The 21,477-nt window shown below is 41.2% G+C and overlaps 1 protein-coding gene across 1 annotated transcript; it reads left to right on the forward strand.

Annotated features, from left to right (window-relative positions):
* The first annotated feature begins 8,503 nt into the window (after positions 1 to 8,503).
* ACTC1 (actin alpha cardiac muscle 1) lies at positions 8,504 to 14,037 on the forward strand. The gene is made up of 7 exons (XM_064460175.1): positions 8,504 to 8,615; positions 9,210 to 9,358; positions 10,479 to 10,803; positions 11,471 to 11,632; positions 11,744 to 11,935; positions 13,165 to 13,346; positions 13,717 to 14,037. The coding sequence occupies exons 2-7, from the start codon at positions 9,230 to 9,232 to the stop codon at positions 13,858 to 13,860; spliced, it is 1,134 nt and encodes a 377-aa protein (XP_064316245.1). The 5' UTR covers positions 8,504 to 8,615; positions 9,210 to 9,229; the 3' UTR covers positions 13,861 to 14,037.
* The last annotated feature ends 7,440 nt before the right edge of the window (positions 14,038 to 21,477 follow it).

Raw genomic sequence — 21,477 nt, forward strand, 5'->3', positions numbered from 1 at the left:
TGGCCATTCTTTACAGGAAGAATGACAATAAATAAACAGAAATCTTAGCTATGCCTTAGAGATATCTTAAATGGAAGATTACATTGATGCTGTCCACAGCTCTATCTGCAGGATGTGTTGAACAGCTTTATACAAAAATGTTAACTTAAACTTGACTTTTAAATGTCTTTGTATAAAGCATAAATAATTACTAAGTTGGCTGAGCCTATAACAGGTCTTCCAATGTTAAGGATGATAGTAACTAGACTAAAGTATTCCAGTACATTGGAAATCAAGCATTGTATTCTAGAGGTAACCCAGAAATGCCCCTATGACATTTTTCTGTGATATTAATGAAGCATGTTAAGTGAAGTCTGAAAAGCAGTGATTATTTACAGAATATCTACACAAGAGACGGTATGAACTTCTTACTGAAGCCTTGGTAAATGCTTAGTCTTGTCTAAAGAAGAGCCTTTTTACAAGAAAAAGGAGGCAGACCCTGCTTTATGTTTTCTGTAGTTAGGACTTTGGATAAATAAGTGACAAAATAAGTACTGGTAGAAAACACTCCTCACTGTGACTCTAGAATACTGTTTAGAAAATTATTAAACCCTAGAAGTAATCCCATTTTAGTCCCCTGAAATTGTTTCCATCACCAAGCATTCTCATGATTTTGCTATTTTCATTTCTTCGCTGTGGTATTTTTTTTTTTACCCTGTATGTAGGTAATAGGAGTAGCTTAGTAAATTCTCTCTGAGATCTGAAAAATCTGTCAGGGCTGTTATTGTGTTACACATATATTTTATTGTTAAAATGAAAAATATCAGTCTGGTATGCATTCTTTTGAATTGCACTGAATATATTATGGGAATGCTGGTCTGGAGTGAAAACTACATTACTGAAGACAATTCGTTATAGGATATTGATTTTGGAAATATTTGGATATTCTGTATAAAACACACTATGCAATTAACTGTTTATGAAAGCTAGTGAAAACCGTACCTGGGCCATACCTGCACCAAAAAATGTACTCGTATTATGAATGCACCGTGAAAGTCAAATTTATGGTCCAGTGGCTGACTGAAAATCCAGAAAATTGAACGCGTATTCCATACCTATTGTCTTCACTGGAAAGCCTAGATTTTTGAATGATTCTTTCTTTCTCTCTCTGCTCAGTTGCAGCTGGACATAAGGAGAAATGAATGGCAAAAGGTGGATAACATTTGCGTTTGCACCATGGTATGTAGTCAGAATATATCAAATTACACTTGTATGCTGTTTTTTCTATTACATAAAGTATCTTTATAAGGTAGCTTTGTAGAAGCTTCTGAAATCTTCTAGCTAATGCTTAATTGCTAATTGCTTAATTTTCAAGGAATTCTAATGGTCAGCAAGATTCCAGAGAAACTTTATTTTGATTATCAAAGTTTTAGCTTTGATTAATAAACTGTTATGTTTGAGGCAGTTTTTCCATCTTTTGGAAAAAGTGAGATAAAAATAATTTTCTACTAAATTTGTCTAAAGGGTAAAAGTTTTGAAAATACTCAGAAACAAAATTTGGAAAAAAAAATAAATTCTGTTAATTACCATATCTTGTTCATACTTCAGATAGTGCTTTTCTGCACAATAAATATGTTGTTCTCTGGATTTTTTTTAACATATAAGAAAACGAAATGAGCTGACTTGAGATCATTGTTTGAAAAATGGAGTACAAAACTCCTGGGGTAAAAATTTTTGAAGAGCGTTGGTTTTTAGCAAGAGAAATTATTTTGCCAGAAAGTTCCGAGCCAATGTCAGCATCCTCCAGTTCTGCCCTTGAATTCACTTACTGCAATATTTTCCCCATATGTCATGCTCTACCTACATCCTTTCGTTAATAACTGAGGTGCTTTTACCCAAATCATCTTGCAACTTTGCAAAATTGTAGGTTGGAATTTTCACATTTTTGAGACTCATCAAATATCTTTGTATTCCTAATAGCAGCAATTAAATCCATTGACCTTGTAAAATGATATTTCTTGGGAAGCATATATCTATCAATTGCGGCAAAGCAACCTGTTTCTGCGTACACCACAGATTCAGAAAGCCTTATGTACTCATATTTGAGAACAACGGCATGCTTATTATCCAAACGCTGGAATTGGCCTGCAGAAGTAGGATTCAATTCTTACATAAACTGCTGCTTTCCAGTGTGACTTCAGTCAAGTCACGTCATCCTGTTGAACCTTGGCTTCTCGTCTGTAAAGTAATACTTCCTTCTCTCCTTTAGTGTATACAGATTAAGAAACGTAGGTCCTCATGCGACCTCATGAGAGAATGCATGTAGAGATGTTAACAGAAAAACCAGCGTTTGATGGTTTCCTTTATTAGAAGTTAATTTCTTAGCTAGAATGCAATTAGAATAGACTGCTTCATTGTTGCTTTTCTTGTAACTATGAGACATCTGTCTCTGATTCTGAAAAATAAAAGGCAGCTGAGAAATTATGGGGAAACACACAGTGCTTTGCAGCAGATGGTAGACTCAGGTTCCTTTTGGGTTTTTTTCGGATTATTGAACCCTGCTCATTGCAACGGACTTCAAATCTGCTTATGCAGATTGGTGAGACCAAAGTAATGTGGTGGGTTATAAATAAGAAGACCCACCTATGTGATATGCCAGTAATGACAAGATATACATATTTGATTTCTTCTTCTTACAACTGTATACTAGCTGGGCAAGAAAATGCCTATGTTTCTTGTTTCTCTGCAAAACTTCTCCTTGCAAATGGAGTCCTCTTTTCTCCTATCTTACTGAGTCAATGTCCGCTCATTTTGCGTATAGGTGGCGGCACACAACAATCTATGCATAGTGGAGAGTATAGAGCTGGAGAACTTACAGATATGTAGTGAGGAAAACGAAGATGGAAATGGCAAGGGAAGGAAGGTGAGGATAGCGGGAAAGTGATAAAAACAAATAAAAGTAAGGGAACGTGATGAAGAGGGGGACATGAGAGGCAGTGACGAAGGGAAAAGATCGATTCCTAGTATGAAACGTTCTGAACGGTTCTTAGAAACTGGCTTTGACATTTACCTACGGTAATAGGTGATTGTGACTCAGAGACCTTGCAGGACTTACAGTAGAGAACTACGCTAAATTGAAAGGTTACAGCTGTGTGCTAGAAACACCACCATTGGTAGCAGATTTGCATCTGCCATTGGCATGGGTCTGGTAGCAGTTGTGATGCTAAATGTGAAAAGCCATACATAGATAGGCTATGAAGTCCTGGTCACTTTCTATAGGACATGACAGGTGCAGAATCTATGGCAAACAGGAGCACAGTGAGCTTGGAGGAGACTGAAAGTGGAGTGAGACATAAATCAGGGTGAGGAAGTGCCTTTGGCTACAAATTTCTGAGTCTATGTCTTGCTTCATCTCTCTCTCTCTCTTTCTCTCTCTCTCTCTCACTGTCCTCCTTAGTAATTTTTAAGTATCTAGGTATTATTCTACATAATTTATATACTAATGTAACATCTGCTAAGATCCCATGTAATTTCATTATGCTTCCTGCATGACCACACTTCAAATCTGAGCTTTTTACTTTACAGTCACATATAAGGAGAAAATATAATTTAAATTAAAATTTTCACAGATTTCATTTAACTGGGAAGAATTTAGCCTTAAGCATTGGTGGTTTTTAGAAATATTCTTAATATAAGATATTGTCAAACCATCTTTGGTACATCTAGCAATTATTAATTTCCTTTGGAATTGTTATTTATTGATATGGTACTAGCCATCAGAGACTCATCAAGTATCAAATGATGATTGTGTGATACTGAACAAACATACACAAAGGTTTTTCATGTTGCATCTGTTCTGGTGTTTAGGTCAGATGCATTTTCTAACTGGAAAAAATCCAACATTTGGAATGAGACTTAGAAATACTGTTAGAAATACTGCCCATCAGCTTTCTAAAGTAGGGCAGGTATCTCTCAGAGACACTGCACAGGGCTGGCAACCAAGATACATGCTGGCAGCAGCTGAAGTGTTCAGGACATATTTCTGTCCTCTTGAACTACTCCATGTCCCTCAGTGCATAAGACAGCCTGAGGAGCCTAAACTGTAGCACTTTCCCTAGGCTGCATTTCATTTCAGAGCAGCCTGCAGTCTTCACAGTATGAAACGCTGGAGCCCTACCCTGTCATGCCTGCCGTGCTCTGGCTTGCAAGAGGAGCACGGCACTTCTGGAAGCAAGACATTCCCACTGTGCAGGCACAGCGCTTTTAGGGTCTCCTGGCACTCTCTGAGCCCTCTTTCCGCTGCAAAGGGGGGCGTAATGGGAGTGAGAGTCCCATCCTTTTCTTTGTAAGTGACGTGGCAAATAATGATTCTGGAGGGTCAGAGACTCAGAATCACAAATTCCTTTCACTGCCACTCACCTCCATTTACGTTGCCCAAGACTAATTCTCTCAGCTTCATAACAAGATGTTTTAGCTGCATCTCTAGCTCCCAGTGCCCACCTCATTAGTCTATCATTTCAAGCGCACACTTAAGATGTTTTAGGTTAATTATAGATGTGCAGCAGTACATGAGTGAGTGAGAGAGGGAGAGACGCAGAGACATGATAACAGCCTGCAACTATGTGAGGGGTTTAAATGCTGAGAAGACAGAGAATGTGTTAAGTATGAAACATGGGCTATTACGAGAGTGAATGAGACATAACTAAGAAAGGAAAATACCCGATGAATTCTCTGGAGAAGTTTGCATGACAGTGTGATTATTAAACTGGGAGACTCTCCTCTAGCAGAACAGGAGAAAGATTTCCTACTTGGGAGGCTCAAAATCTGACTGGAAAAGTGTAACAGAGGTTTTCATAGGGAACAACTTCAGGTTGGCAGTGCCTGCAGAATTGTCTTTTCTGGCTTTTCTTTGTATGTTTGCATGCACACAGAGACAGATTCATAACTACACAGATGCAGATCACCACGTATGACTCCTCTGTGACGGTGATTCTTTCATGACAGCGATATTAATCGTATTATCGTATGTTTGGCATTCTCATCTCACCAGGGCTCCTGCCCATTAATGAGACTCTTCTGCAATGCTTCTTATATTTCTAAAGCACATATAGCTCCACACAGCTGTCAGGGGACAAAAGAAAACCTGTCAGAGCGGCATTTACTTCTTATTCTTGAAAAAGTAAAATTTCTTCTGAAGATTACGCTGGCCTGAGGCTTAAGAGAGGTAACATTTGGCTCTGTGCTAGGACAGATTTTATATGTCATCATCCATTGGATTTAGAAATAGAAGATTTTAAGTGAGGAGTCATCTGCTCTAAGGCCTGCTAGGTCAGGGTATACAGTGCATGCTATGGTTTGGTGTATTATGAACAATTTATTGGTTTTATTGGAACATGTATAGATAATGAAAGAATAATCTGAAAGACAAAAACATACAGAGAGGGCTTGATCCTACAAATTCTCAATTTCTAAATGCAGTGTTAACTACTGTAAATAATCTGAAGTCTGTGGCAATAAATGTTCTATGCTTTAAAGTTTTTGAAGAATCGAGGCTTTACTTTTAAGCTAAATTTTTTTTTTTTTGATTCAAAAGCTGAAGAGCAGTTGTGAGGCATCATAAGATCACAGTGTGATTTTTTTTATTCACATTTTTACCACGCAGAGGTAAGAACTCATGTTCTGTTTTTGGCTGCAGTGTCTTGGTGGTTGAATAATACATCCAGTTTTGCCCAAGCCACAGCATGTGGGGACCCTGGTCAGTCAGAGGCTATAGTATTTTTCCTCTAGGTGACATTGCATAACACACTTCAGTAGGTTTTTGCTTCTTTGTTCCCTTGTTTGGTTTATTCGAGGCTGTAATATCACTTCATTGCAGGAAACAGAATGATTTTGGCCAAAGGAATGAGTTCAGCTGGGTACTTTTGAATGACTATGAGGAAGCAGGTGCGATTTTGGATTTATGTGCGTTGTGGGGTGACCTTGCAATATATGGTAGCGGAGGGTTGATGAGCTCTCGAGTGCATCAGGATCCTACGTGTGATTCCTGCTGGATTAGAAATTTAAAACTTGAGGAAAGGGTGGAAAAGCCAATATTTAGTTATAAAGGAAACAAGAAAATACAGACTGCTTTGTGTAGGTTTTACAGCAAGAGCTGGCTCTGTCTCTGTTTCAGCGGAGTCTCTCTCTCTAGCCAAAGGGAATGTAGGATGTGACAGGGAGGGTCTGATTGGGGAGGAATTCAATCCAGCTATCAGCAGCGGGCTTCTATGTAAATACTGTAACACCTCTGAACCGAGGAACAGCTGAGATAACACTGTAAACTAATCTCTAGTGCTGGAGAAGCTGGCCAATCGCTCACATTATATGGTTTCTGCAGAAAAGATGTGCTAGGGAAAAAAAAGAAGCAGATTGAAATTATATATGGCAACTTACCATGGAGTAAATATGCTGACTTTTTAAAATTGAAAGCAGCATATGGTAAAGTATTTTTTCTTTGAAATGGTCCTCGGTGCGAGGGGGTGTGTGCCTATTCACCCTTGCAGCTATATCAATACTTATATGAATAGGCATTGCTATCACCAAAATATTTTCAACTCTCTCTCTTACCTGTGCCTAATCAGTTTAGAGGAATGTTTACTCACTTGGGGTCCTTATCCCACCACGATTGATTTTGGTTTATTTTTCATCGATACCAGGAAAACCAAGAGTCAAAATTTGTCCAGAACAGAGGCACTGAAGCACAGTCTTTCCCTGCTTTGACCTTCTGAGGTCACTGTATTTCACAGTCCTACACCTTTCTTTCTTAGGTAGCTAAGAAAAAAAAAAATATATACACATATGTATATATATACACAGACAAATACATGCATATATAATACATATGTGCATATATATTGATATATACACATACATTAAATATACATACACACATCTTTATACACACATAGTGTCTCACCTGAAACAGGTTGTGTCTCCTCAAGCCGTTTAAACAAAAGCAGGAGCTATCAATGGCCAAGAAGGTTGTTGCTACATCTGCTTCAGAGTTGTGCTCATAACTGGGCACAACCCCAAGATCAACTGGGGTTGGGGTGGAGCTAACCACCTCATTAATTGTGCTAGAAATGAGGAAACTGATTCCACTATCTCGGATTTCAGAAGAAATTAAAGTCTAAGCGTCTCTGACGCCCCCTTTGGATACAGTTTAGAAACGAGTAGTCGGCGGTTTCCAGTTCTTGCACCCTTTGTCAGAGCCAAACCACAGTGCAAAGATAGCTCTCACACCAACACCCCCCAAAGCCCCCACACTGCAGGTTGGGTTGCATTCACAAGCTCTTCCCTTCCACCTCACTTAAGATGCATATAACCATGTGAGGGCTGTCAGCCCTTGTATGGCATCTAATAAACTGGACCTGTCTCTAAGCAGCTGATCCAGTTTACTGAGTGCTCTCCTCTTGACCTTTACACCCCACCCTTCCCTTCTGCCCCCAGCCTCCATTCTTTTTTTTTCCCCCATTGTGTCTTACACAGGCAGACATCGGGCAGTTTATAAACTGAGCTCCCGAAGGACGCTGTGCTCTGCGATATAACGCAGTTCCTCTGGGGCACAGGTTGACAATCTCTGCCTTCACATACCAGGCCAAACCCACTCAAGGGATGCCTCTCCAGTCTTTCTATTTTTAACTAAAAAAAAAAAAATAATCCTGAAGATACACGGATTTTCTAGGTTCCACCGCTAGAACAAATTACCAATGTTTCAACAACTGAGCAGGAAAACAACTGTCACATCACATTAATACCATAGCTGGTTTGTGTCCAAGCTATTCCCATCTCTCATCCGCCGCCCTATCCATACCACTGGGTTTTACTGGTCGGGTGTGCATTAAAAGTGCAAAAATGGGGAGTTTAAGTATATGCATGTTAGTGGAAACGAGCACATCCCATTTTTGCTATAGGCGTCAGCCAAAAGCAGAGAGAAGCACGATTTTTGCTGCACGTGCTCATCAAAGTTTAAAAGAAATTGAGTCTGCAGCGCTCCTTCCTAAGGCAATACGGGCAGCAGATGCCGCCTCCATGCAGCGGAAGAGCCCCAGTTGCTGCCACCAAAGTAACCTCATGGGCCGTCGGTTAAACGGGATCCCGGCTGGCTTTTTTTCTGCGGAGAAATGAAAAGCCGGGGGAGAAGGCGCCCGGGCGGTCCCCCGCGCCCCCCGCCCAGCCCCAGCATCTCCCGTTCCTGGGTCCACCTGGGCGGGTACCCGGCGGGAGCGGGCACCTGGGGCCGGGGGCGGCGGCCCGGGGAGCCCCTCTCCAGCCCGCTCCCCGGGGGCGCTGGCCCCGAGGGGCTGCGCGGGGCTCCCTATTTGGCCATGCGGCGGGCCGGGGGCGCGCTGCCCCGCGCCTGCCTTACATGGGCCGGGCGGCCGGGCCGCGCCGGGGCCGGCCGGGCTCCATTCATGGCTGCGCGGCCGCTCAATGGCGCCGAGCCGACCAAATAAGGAGAAGGTGGCTGCCCCGTCCCGCGGCGGTCCCGGCCGACGCTGCCCCTCGGCGGGGTATAAATTGGGGCGCCTCCGCCGAGCCGGCACCCAGGCTTTGCTCCGCAGTCCCCCCCCCCCCCCGCCGCCGGTGCTGGTCTGGTGAGTAGCGCGGGGGCGCCGGCAGCCCGGAGGGGCGGGAAGGGCGGGATGGATGGACGGACGGACGGACGGACGGACGGACGGACGGGAGGCACCGGCGGGCGGCGGATACCGGGTCGTGCGGGTCCAACAGCCGCCGCCGTGCCTGCGCTCCCCCGGCTCGGCGTTCCTTCTGCCGGGCACACCGCCCCCGGCCCCCGCCGCGCCCCGACGGGCGCCGGGGAAAGTGCTGCGGGCAGGGCCGGCCTCTCCGGTTTGAAGCGCTTTCCCTCCCGTTTCAGTCTGCGGCCTGAGGGTCCCGCTAGCGATGCCCTGACGAGGGCTCTGCCAGCCGGGGCAGCGCCGTTCGAAGCGCGGAGGAGCCCAGCGGCTGACGGGGCCGGTCCAAAGCCCTGCCCGCGGGCGCGGCCGAGCCACCGAGCACCCTCCCGGGGCGAGTCGAATTTCCCGCCGCCGCTGGGCCGCCGGTGCGCTCTCCGGGCGGGCTGGCGGGCGGGGGGGGGCGCCGAGGGGCCGCCCGGGGGCTCGGCGGGGGCCGGCGGCAGCGCCCCGCTGTCCCCCGGGGTCTGGACGCGCCGCCGCGCTGTGTTTCAGGTCCGTGCCTCCCTCCGAAGATGTGTGACGACGAGGAGACCACCGCACTGGTGTGCGACAACGGCTCGGGGCTGGTCAAGGCGGGCTTTGCCGGAGACGATGCCCCCAGGGCCGTTTTCCCGTCCATCGTCGGCCGCCCGAGGCACCAGGTAAATACCGGGGCAAGACCGGGCCGGGACCGAGCCGTTCCTCTCCCTCCAGGGATCGCCTCCACTCGCCCCTTCCCTCCTTCGTTCTTCTGTCCTGCCCCAAATACCCTGCCCTTTGCACTGCTCCCTTCTTGTGGTGGTGCTGGCAGTGCCTTTCCAGTTCTCTCCAGTCCTTCCCTCAACTCCCCTCTTTGGCTGTCCCTTATCTCCTTTCTACCCCGTCTCCCTTTCCCCCAGCTATTTCTAATTCACCAACATTCCTCTTAACTCCCTCCCTGTTCTCTCTCCCAGCGAGCCCAAACCCAGCTTCCTGCAAAGCTGCTTGCCCACTCCTTCCCCTAGGCCAGACCTGCGGCTGGTGCTGGTTCGAAGGCATCTCCATTGGCTGAATTTGCGCACGATGCAGTTTGTTTAAGGCCCTTCCCACCCACCCTGTCCAATGTTTCACGTAGCAAAACATCTCCTTTCAACATCCTCTACTTCTTTTGTCTGTCTCTGGTTTTGCTTTCTCACCACTCTCTAAGCCTCCTTTTCTCTGTTCCCGTTTCACTCTCCTTCTCTTGTTAAATCAACCTATGGAAAATATAGTACTTTTTCTCCTACAGTTTCCTTGGTAAAAAGTTTGTAATGCCTTTTTTTCTTTTTTTTTTTAACTAAAACATTTGCAGTTTGTATTTTGTTATGATGAATAAATTACTGCTGAGGCTCCATAGTAAATACGAAGTATCTTCCTTTACTAGAAGGCTCATTTCCCTATGTATCTTCTTGTTTGTAAACTCTCTTTGCATGCCCGTCCGTATCTTTTCCTGCTCATGGTATTGTGCGGTTTACTTTCAGTCAAACCTTTGGGTCAGAAGGAAGGGATTGAAAATAAGAGGTCCATTAAAAAGGGGGAAAATCCTTTCGTCTGATTAAAGGAAAAAGGATTTTATGAGAAAACTTCAAATTCTGTTGACTTCATGTTTTAATAATTCTCACTTCTTTTCCTAAACAACCTTTTAGTGGTGTGACTGCTTGTACCTTTTTTTCTGAAAATAGCATAGCTGTCTGTGCTGTCATTGTTTGGGCTCTGTGCTGTTGCCTTCCTCAAATAATGCTTTTCCGTATCTTCTTCTCTTAGGGTGTTATGGTTGGTATGGGTCAAAAAGATTCCTATGTGGGTGATGAAGCTCAGAGCAAAAGAGGTATCCTTACTTTGAAATATCCCATTGAACATGGCATCATCACCAACTGGGATGATATGGAAAAGATCTGGCACCACACTTTCTACAACGAGCTTCGTGTGGCCCCCGAGGAACACCCTACATTGCTCACAGAAGCCCCCTTGAACCCCAAAGCTAATCGTGAAAAGATGACCCAGATAATGTTTGAGACCTTCAACGTACCTGCTATGTACGTGGCGATCCAGGCTGTCCTGTCCCTGTATGCCTCTGGTCGTACAACAGGTAAAATTAAAAAAAAAAAAAAATCAAAAAACCAAACCACTACTTAGATTTTTCCTTTCAGGAATCCTCCTTCCTTCTCACTCCAAATAAGAAAAAAACCCCATAGCTCATTCAAATTTACAGAAAAATAGGTATTTTCAGTTTATAGTGACTGTTGATGGCAGTAGCAGAAAAGCCAGTACAAAATAAGTCTGGACAGCACAAGGCGGACCTGTCTGCATTGCTTTCAGAGAGGCACCGTGGAACTGACTCTTCTGCCACTTGTCATGGCACAAACAAGGAGACATTCCTGCGACGATACTGCAGTTAGACAAGTATTATGCCAGTTTAAGGGTTTAAACTGGCCCCAAAAGATGCTCATTATTGGACCAAGGCAATCACTATTGCAAACATACTTACTGCTCAGTGCAGTAGCAGTGGAAGGCTCTTTGTATGGATTGGCTTAAAATATGTACGGGACAACTGTTTTGTGGGAAAGTTCACACCAAACAGGAATGTCCAGGCAAGCAAAGGCAGAAGGAATGGGCATCTTCATGGCTAAAATGGAACGGTGCTCCTTTATAGTGCCTGAAAAATCCTGTATTGTGTTGTGTTTGTCGCTGCTTACTGCCTAAGGGCTCTAAGCCTCTGCTGGGTGGTTCCAACTGCTCTGACATTTCTCTCCCAGGTATTGTTCTTGACTCTGGCGATGGCGTCACCCACAATGTACCTATTTATGAAGGTTATGCTTTGCCTCATGCTATCATGCGTCTGGATCTGGCTGGCAGGGATCTGACTGACTACCTCATGAAGATCCTCACGGAGCGTGGCTATTCCTTTGTGACAACAGGTCAGTCCTTCAGCTTTGCCCTCCTGTGAAAATGCTCATGTTTCTTTTGGCCCAACTTGCTCCTAGTATTTTGCTTCTCCAAACCTTGATTTGATTCCTGTATATCCACAGCTGAACGTGAGATTGTTCGTGATATCAAAGAGAAATTGTGCTATGTTGCACTGGACTTTGAGAATGAAATGGCCACTGCTGCCTCTTCCTCCTCTCTGGAAAAAAGCTATGAATTGCCTGATGGTCAAGTGATCACAATCGGTAACGAACGCTTCCGCTGCCCTGAAACCTTATTCCAGCCATCCTTTATTGGTAAGTGTTCCCGGGAAATTCTCCTTTCTGGAGGAGGTATGAATGAATCAGATGATCTAGAAGGTGACCCACTCCTCTTCCTGCTTATCTAAATTTGGCATGAAATTAAACACAGATAAAAAATGAGTTAGATCCTCTGGTCCCTGTAAGCTGTGTTTGATGTGAACTCCTCTGGTAATTAGCTGAGATCTGGGCTCTTGTTCCAAGTTTTAGATCAGGCTTTAGGGCCACAATTTTTAGTGATAAAATGTACAGTTAGAATATCGTCATTAGGGAGTTGGACTCGGTGATCCTTATGAGTCCCTTCCAACTCGAGATATTTGATGATTCTATGGCACTGATGGCAAGAACAGCTTTCAGCGCTGCATGTGTAAGGCTTACACTTGAACAGTATCTGACTCCATGAGGAATTAAAGTGTCTGGGAGGGGAAAAAACCAGAACGAAGGCATGTGTATATTTATATGCACTGTAATTAAACATTTCTGCGGACTAGATAGTAAGCTTTGCTGTTTGTGAGTGCAGCTGACGCATATAGCAAATGCTTATACTCTAAGTCCTGAGTAATAAATGCAGTTGTTCATCAGCTGACATCTTACTGTGGATCTAGTGTCAGCCCTTTCAGGAAGCACCTGTTAAAATTAATAAATTGGAATGCAACCTACAAACACTTGCTTCTGGTTTCTTTCTTCTTACCACCAAGTGCTAATATCTTGGTCCGGGTCTTGGTTGTGTCTTGCCTTGATGTTTATAAATGGTATAGACTGTATTTTGAATAGGCTGAAAAAGGAACGAAGTTACTGTTTTCTTCTTAAGTTCTAATTCAACTGCTTTCATTGCCTTTATTGCTGTCTTTTGTATATTCAGCCAATGCTTCTTGTGAGGCTCTGATGTAACCTGATGCTCCTGTTTTCTGTTCTCTATAACTTCCTCCCATTGCTGTATACTAAATGAATTCATCTTGTGCCTGCTTGTTCTCTTACTGTATATTTTGAGTCTCTCTCTTTTGCACATGCATTATGATTAATTCCTAGCAAATAGTTTTATTCTTCTTAGCTAGCTCTGCAAGTCTATTTTTTGATGTCTTTCTGTAACATTTAATAACCAGTAAGCAACTTCTTAACAAAAATGTCATAGAAGCTCATATTATTGATGAGGAGAAATGCCAAGAGTTCTTTTCATGAAGACCTCTTGTACAATTTACTGACCTACTGTCTTATTTCTCCTCAAGGCATGGAATCAGCTGGTATTCACGAAACTACCTACAACAGTATCATGAAGTGTGATATTGATATTCGTAAGGACCTGTATGCTAACAACGTCCTCTCAGGTGGCACGACAATGTACCCTGGCATTGCTGATCGCATGCAGAAAGAAATCACTGCACTTGCTCCTAGCACTATGAAGATCAAGGTGAGGAATTTGACGCTGCTCTATAAAATTTGGGTAAGGATAGGGAAAACATCCACATCATTAAATTGGGATATAGGAACAACTCAAAAGCGAGGTCAACAGCTGATGGACAAATGAGAAGAAATTCCATTTAATCAGCATGATTATATTGGTTAGAAGCAAGTGTTAGAAAAGAGGAAAACATGGCTGTAGATTTTCATAAGGAATATTACAGGTGTTGTATCAGCTGCTGAAGATCAATACTGTTATTATAGAAAAGTTCTTTATTTACTCAAGGAAATTCCTAATGGTTTGTTACATTCGTGATGCGAGTTGGTTTTTCAGAAATGTCACTGTTAAATGAGGATTTTGTTGCCTTTCTTTATCCTAGATCATTGCCCCACCGGAGCGCAAGTACTCTGTCTGGATTGGTGGCTCCATTCTAGCATCTCTGTCCACCTTCCAGCAAATGTGGATCAGTAAACAGGAGTATGATGAAGCTGGTCCATCCATTGTCCACCGCAAGTGCTTCTAAGCACTTTTCCCCTCAATTTACTTCCCACTCAGGATGACGACAATATGCTTCTTGGAGTCTTCTGGCAACCCTTCCTGAACTCTTCAGTCATTGTACAGTTTGTTTACACACCCGTGCAATTTATTTGTGCTTCTAATATTTATTGCTTTATAAATAAACAAGATCTGGGACTTGCAACCTACAAATGATTTGTCTTTCATTTTATTATAAGTATTCTTTGGTTAAAAAAATGAGACCAAACGCTCTGGGACCTGGGAACTCCCAGCAAACCTGTCAGTGGCTTCACTGCATGTATGTCCTAACTGATGGAGGCATGTTAAGTCATGGTTTCCTATCAGTAAGAGTTTACAGTTTTAATTTTGAAACTTGAAACAAAAGAAGCATCATATATCAAGGTTTACAAAGAAACAGCCTTGAGGGTAGACCCACTAAGTGGAACAAGTGGAAGGAAATCTCTCATAGTCGTTTACTGGGTTTAGGAATGTTTCTTCTGTTGCATTTATTATAACCCAAGTATTTTAATATTAATTTATTGAAAGCTGAAGCTTCTGTGAAAGAATTATGTTAATACATTTAGAATGCGATTTATAACTAATTAGCTCAATCCAAGAGAGTCATAAATTGTTTTCTGTGGGCTATAAATACATATGACAAAACATTAATTCAAACTGACAGTTTACTCATCTTCCCCCATTTCTTCAAATCCAGAGATAAAGAAGTGAAACATTTATTGTAATAATGCACAAGAATAAAATTTTTGCTGTATAAACATACAATTGTTATAATCATGATTACTTTCACATCACCGTACATGTGTCTTAGGCAGTTCTTGCTATTCTTTGTTGCTATTTGACCCAGATACTGCAATTATAAGTTGCCTACTTTCCATGGGCTTTTGTGTTCCTCAGCATGACTTTTTATAACTGTGTTCTTTGACTTTTATTTTTTCTTTTTTTTAAAAAAAGTAATATCTAAAAGGTGAAGTACAGAATGACCTGTGACACTTTCATTAAAGTAATGGAACTGGTCAGTCATAGTATGAACTATGTACAGACTGGAGTTCACCTAATCTTGATTTAGGAAATCAATAAAGCATTTATTAAGAAGTACATGTGGTTAGTTAGTCACGTGCTCAGATGACAGCCATTACAGGTGCTTGAAAAGATTAGATTTCATGCTAATTTTATACTCAAATGGTAATTAAAAAAACCCAGATAATAACAATAGGCAGTTTACACAGTTTCAGGGAAACTTTTGCTGTTCCTCCCACCTCTTATTTTCTAGAAAGACATTAAAACTGGCTGTTAGATGCGCTCTGCAGTTAAGCAGCACTTATTTTACTTTTTGAGTATTTGAGGACGTATTTAGTTCCTGTCTTCAATTTACTTATCATTAGAAGACATTTTACTGAGGTGCCGTTGTAGTTGCCTACCATCGGCTTGCAATAGAAATATTCAAATATTTCTATATACTTTTGCTTTTGGACAGAGAAGGTGGGTGGATTTGTTAAATATGAATAAAATTTAAACATAGGAATGAAATTTTAAAAACTTTTTTACAACTTAAACAAATTAAAAAATTTTAAACAAACACAAAAAATGAAATTTTAACATAAAGATAAAAACGTAAACATAAATATGCAATACTTATCCTCACACTGCACACGGTGCTACTGAAATGCTGGTGTGACTCTGTCAAGGCAAAGCCAACGGCTCCCACTGTTCTTAAGAAGGTTTCCAGAGTAGGGAATCACCCTGAAGTTCACACCATGGAGAGATTTTGTACGTTTTGAAAACATGGGAACATTCCTAGATTTCTGACAAACACAAATGTAATTATTCAAACTTAAACGTCACTTGCCACTGATGTTTGTGTATTGTGGTTCAGAACCACGGTACTTTTCTTGCTTGTTCTTGCTTGCTAATTTGAAAGACTTGGCTGGTCAGAAAGGTCATTTCAAGTATTAGTGTGAATTAATAGGGTGATACTGGACATAAATTGCAACTAATTGGAGCTTAAAATGTTAAGCAAGTATGCAAAGGGCATGCTAAGTCATACCCAGCGGATTCCAGGCCAGGAATGGCAGGCAGAAAGCTGGCACCCCATTCATGGCTGCGATCAGGAGTTCTCCCTTGAGCATGTGGGCATGAGGAGGGAACTGAAGTAGCCGCTGATTACGAGGGATGGAAAAATTCCTTCCATAGACTTTTTGGGGTTTGTAATTCACAGATTATGGCAATGGATATGAGCAGCAACGATTGTGCGAAGTAGGGATATGCTCGGATGTACGTAGGAGATGACTAAAAAGTAGTAATGCCTTGCCCTTTTCCTCTTTTTATAGTGTGTGTCCAGGTGTATTCAGTTGGAATGCAATAATCCCATATTTTGCCATTGAAAAATATGCATTCACAGTGCAGTGAAAACTTTAATATTTCAATGGGCTAGCAATTATGATCACTATTTATGGAAAGAAAACTAGATCTTTTAAATATGGATAATGCAGCTGATCAATTTGATTGAGCGGAATTTGAGCGTCAAGTCACATAAGCTAGGACCCAAACATGAATAAGAGATGCCACTGTTAAAAGTTTACCCTCCATTTACATTTTACAACAAGCCTTAATTACAGTGGTATACATCTTGTGTGGCAAATGAAGATGGTGGAATGGGATGCAGAAGTTAACTGGAGAGACCTATATGACAACCAGTAAAACTATTGCAGGTACTTCCTTGACAAAAGCAAATTAAAAAACAGCTGTACTCAAAAACTGCTGTGATCTTCAATCTTCTCCTCTGAGACACCCCAGCTAATGAAGGTATTGACGTAAATTTTGAAAGGAAAGGATCACAGCTAACCATTATTGCTCTGGATGAGATTCTTTTCGGGTGGAAGAAGGGAACTTAAACGTTTAGCGAGATTTGTAGGTTCAACGCGTGCATTTTGAAAAGCAGCGTGGATACATGGCAAAATGTCTGCCTGCCTCGCCAAAGCGCATCCCGTCTGGCTGTGCGGCCTCCTGTTGCTTTGTATGTAAAATGGTGTGGAAGTCGTTCTGTGGAAGACAGGCTGATGTGGTTTTTAAGTTAGATAAAGAGGCTTTATTGAGTAATAAAGGCTGAATGGTGTTAAGAAATACTAACACACATCCGTAAAGTCTGGGACAAAATCTTATGGCCTGCTCTGGCCGGGGAGCATGTTGGTACTTAAAGAGTATTGAGGGATAGGATTATGATCAAAACAGAAAGCTTGTAACATCTTTATGAAGTATATGCTAAGAATCAGAAAATCCTGTGATTCGGCTTTAAAAGATGGATTTTTTTTTTGGCAGGAAATAAGGAGACGTTTCAGAATTCCCCTGTTAGTGCTTCAAGGATCTTTCAAAAAAATTGGTAAGACAGTCCTTGTAAATTTGATAGAGTTGTCAACTTTGCGGTAATCTTCTCTAAAAAGGCCATTTTAGCTAAAGCTTTAAAAAAGTCAGCCTGAGGCAAAATACTAATATGAAAATTTTTAGCCTGAATAATTGAATTCTGTAGAGTGATAATTTTTTTAATGTAGAACAAGACAGATTTATACTTAAAAACATCAGGTGACTCTAAATATATGTGACAGTCAGATTAAGCTACAATAATAACGCAACAATAGCAAAAAAATAGAGAAAAAACTCTTCTCTGCAGGTTGGATAAACTTAATACAAGGCCTAGGCAGAGACTGTTGCTTTCTTCCAGTAACGGCTGAACCTAGTCCCACCCTGAAGCACCCTATGAGAGAAGCCTCTGACATTATCAAGACACAAGAGAAAGGGGAAAAAAATTATAAAATTGAGTGATTAGTAAATCTCACTCATTACACTCAAGAAAGAAGCAATTCAGGCAGTTAACATACCACCAATTACCTTTGCTTTTTCTCCTGAGGATGACTGTGATTGCTGAAACTTGCAAACTCAGTGTATAGATATGTTAATTATTGGAAAAATTGTATTATGCTGATATAGAATTAAAGGATGGATTTAATCTGTGATTAAGCTGTCTTGTGTGAATAGTGTTGGATGAATAGAATTTAGCAGACATTAGCAAAAGTTAATATACCTGGTGACAATCTTATTTTTCATCATGAAGAAATAATTCACAAAATATAGTATATATGAGTTCTACCAAATATAGGACAGTATGCTCTCTTAGAGGAGGGGAACTGTATTTTAGAAACATTTTTAACAATTTTCTGTCAGGCAATATATATATATATATATATGCAGGGGAAAAAGTGGATGTGGAGTAGCATAAATCTTTATTGACATAGGTTTACGTAACACACAAACAATATAGTACGTCTGGGAAGATACCTGATAAAATCCAGGTAGCGAGGCAGTAAGAAAGAGCTTAAAGGTTAGTTTTGAGTCTCTCACCCCCCTCAGGTTTAGATCGCCAGAAAGGGTATTGTCAGTGATAACGAGGGCTACGCGACCTTTTGTTCCGAAGGGTCCCAAGTGCCTTATGAGTGCGTTGTGGCTTCTAGACACGCTTTCGCAAAAAGGCGATGCTCAAAGGGAAACTGAGGCGCTCCTGGGTGTCAGAGAGGGGCTGCACCTCCAGCTTTCCCAGAGACAGTGGAAATAGGTGGCTGTAGCAGCACACGTTCCTCTCCCTCCCCCAGCTCTTTGTAGCTGGCTCTGCCTGCCTCAGCTGGGATAAGAAAAAGAAGGAGGTGAAGAATCTAGTTCATTTTGTTCCGGGAAGGAAGGAGTCTAGGAGGTATATATTGCTGTGCCAGTCGGGGCGGGGAGATCTTCCACAGCATCCAGAAGCACAGGGATTTTACAGTAGCTGCTATCAGGGAGAAAAGATAAATTTAGGGAATTCAAGCCATATCCTTACGTTTATGTAATCAATGAGTTTTGACACTGAATTTCATGCTAATTTGTCCTTTTTTTTTTGTTTTGATTTTATAAATAATTTTCAGGATGCAGGCTTCTGTCCTCAAAAGCTGTCTATTTCATAAAAAAAAAAAACCCAAACCAAACTCAAACAGAGTAAGAAACATTAATCTTAAGCAAGAAAATTGTCCACCTTGGGTCTTTTTTTTAATTAAATATTTTTTGTTACTAAAAATGTTTTAAAGTTAAGTGTGTGTGTGTGTGTGTGTTTGCAATGCTCTAATTCTCTGGTTAGCCAGAGGGCATAAGAATTCTTGCAGAAATAGAAATCTCAGCAGATTTTAAAGACAAACCACTGAACAAGCCATAAGAAAAAACCACTTCACTCCTTACTTCTTTAACATGATTTATGACTTGAATGCAACACCTAAACTGGGAGATCCTTCCTTGTCAAGGAACACCACCTACAAGAAAACATTGTTTTCCACCAGTTAAAGCAAAGCCATTTCTGTGGCTGTAACTTTACTTCAGGTAAATGTTTAAAGGGAATCATTTACTCAGTCTTCTATTATAGGTTAAACAGAAAACGCCCGCCTTATGCTAAACTTCTGCCTTCATTATCTGATGTGTTAGTTTTACAATTTGAGTAACTGATTACAGAAATTAATAACATCAACCAATTGAGTTGCTAATTCAGCATTGGCTGTGAAATCGGCTTTATTACCTTACTCTTTCATTCATAATTTAAACACTGAACTCATAGCAGACAGCCTGTTTGTATATGTGGAAATGTGAGTTGTGAAAAATACAATCTGTCCATTTTTTCTTACAAAAGCTTAATGATTTCTGTGATCTATATTTAAAAAAAAACATATATATATTTGCAGGAATGGATATATAGTAGGTATTTAATCTATATTATGGCTTACTAAATGTCACAGTCCATTACAAGATACTACCAAATGCCCAGATATATTTTTAAATTGTAATGTAGTGTATTGTAAAAACCAAAACCTTTAATATGTGACAAAACCTTTAACATGTGGCAAACAGGTTTATAAAAATGGTCTTAGGCCTTACGAGTCTTACTACTGTGGAAATGATTTTAGATTTATTTTTAATTGAATTGGAGCTCTTTTGTGCAGCTCAGCTCTGTATGGCAACCAGACAAACCACAGTAATGCAGTAGCTTTTGATCTTTTGCCCATATATTTTGTCAGCTGAATTGAATGTGCTTTGAAAGAGACTTACGTGGAACTGATATCTTCACTGTACATAGGAAAATGGGTGATTAGGATGCTGCTGGTGATAGTCACTCTTGCATTTGGTTCTGCGTTCTCCAAAGTGTTTGCTGTAATTATATACATATATCTAAAAATATATATACTATAGATTTACCCATTCATATGTGCGTATACACATATATACGCATACAAATATTTTCCCTAACCCTTCTTTTTGTCTTTGCAGTGGAAGAGCATCCCTGACTCGGTAACAAGCTTCAGAGACCACGTCTCCATGGCATAGCATATGAATACCCCTCCAAGAAAATTAGCGTAATCGAAGTTCGAAGGAGAAATATTTCATGTCAGAAACATCACAGAGATATTTCACTAGGACAAAACTGTGGATGTTTTGTAGTCCTGTTCCTAAGGCAGAAGCTAATTCCTGATTTAGTCTTTTCCTCAAGGGAAAACCTCAAAACTTTGGAATTTTGAGAAAAGTTCAGAACTGAAATGTTTTTGGTGCTAATGTGAATTGCTCTTTCCTTCTTACAACCTGCAGTCTGAGTGCCACAGAGGCGTGTTCTTCAGACGTAGTCCGAATACGTCACATACTGCTGAAAGTGTAAAAAGTGCCTAAAGTCATGTAGAGAATAAGTTTGCAATTTCTGGTGTCACAATCTGTATTTTAGTGGCTGCAGCAATAATTTTGTAGACTTTTCCTTTCTGGTCAAATAAAACATCAGCTGTTGTCATCAGCTGGGTGGACAAATTTGTTTCTGCCCTTTCATTTCAGTTGAGACTATGAGTTCTGCCCATTGTATTGGCACCTAACAGAATCAGGAAACTGCATTCTGACCTCATTTTTGTAAAAAAAAAATGTATGAAATTATCAGGAGTAGTATTCTGCAGGGTCTTCCTTCTGCCAAGAGACATACAAAGGGTTCCTTTGCTCATTCTGTCCATACATATTAAACAAAGCAAATATATTGCCATTTAAAATGCTCAAAAGACTATTTCTTTTATAAATAATACAGAGATGGTGATTGTGCAATCTCCAAATAAGGTCATGGGGTGACAGAGAGACAGTGGGTGCTATTAAAAGCTTGACATTTATCACTCACAGTCGTTAAATTTATCATGGTATTTGTGGTATTTGCCAATCTAAGTATAGAGAATGCCACAAATACCACAGAACGGATAAATACTGCAGTACAAAAACCAGCAAACGGCTGGTGGTGCTTTGCTAAACCTATAGTGCTCTATGTTCTGGAAATGCATTGCAGGTGCTATTGGCTAGGATTTTCTTGGTATGGAAATGGAAAAAAGTTTGTTATGCTTTCCTTTTCCTTTATCTTGCCTATTTACAACAAAAGGGCTTTTGTATAGGAAATATTTCTGCCTGTTTGTCCATAGCCTCCAGAGCAATGGAGACCCTATCAGAGTCTGAGTGTCCTAAAGCTAATAAAAACCAGATCATGGCATGTCATTCTCACAGACAGAACAGAGCCTGTCCAGTA

This window comes from Phalacrocorax carbo, chromosome 9 (genome assembly GCF_963921805.1).
Source record: "Phalacrocorax carbo chromosome 9, bPhaCar2.1, whole genome shotgun sequence".
NCBI classification, from domain to species: domain Eukaryota; kingdom Metazoa; phylum Chordata; class Aves; order Suliformes; family Phalacrocoracidae; genus Phalacrocorax; species Phalacrocorax carbo.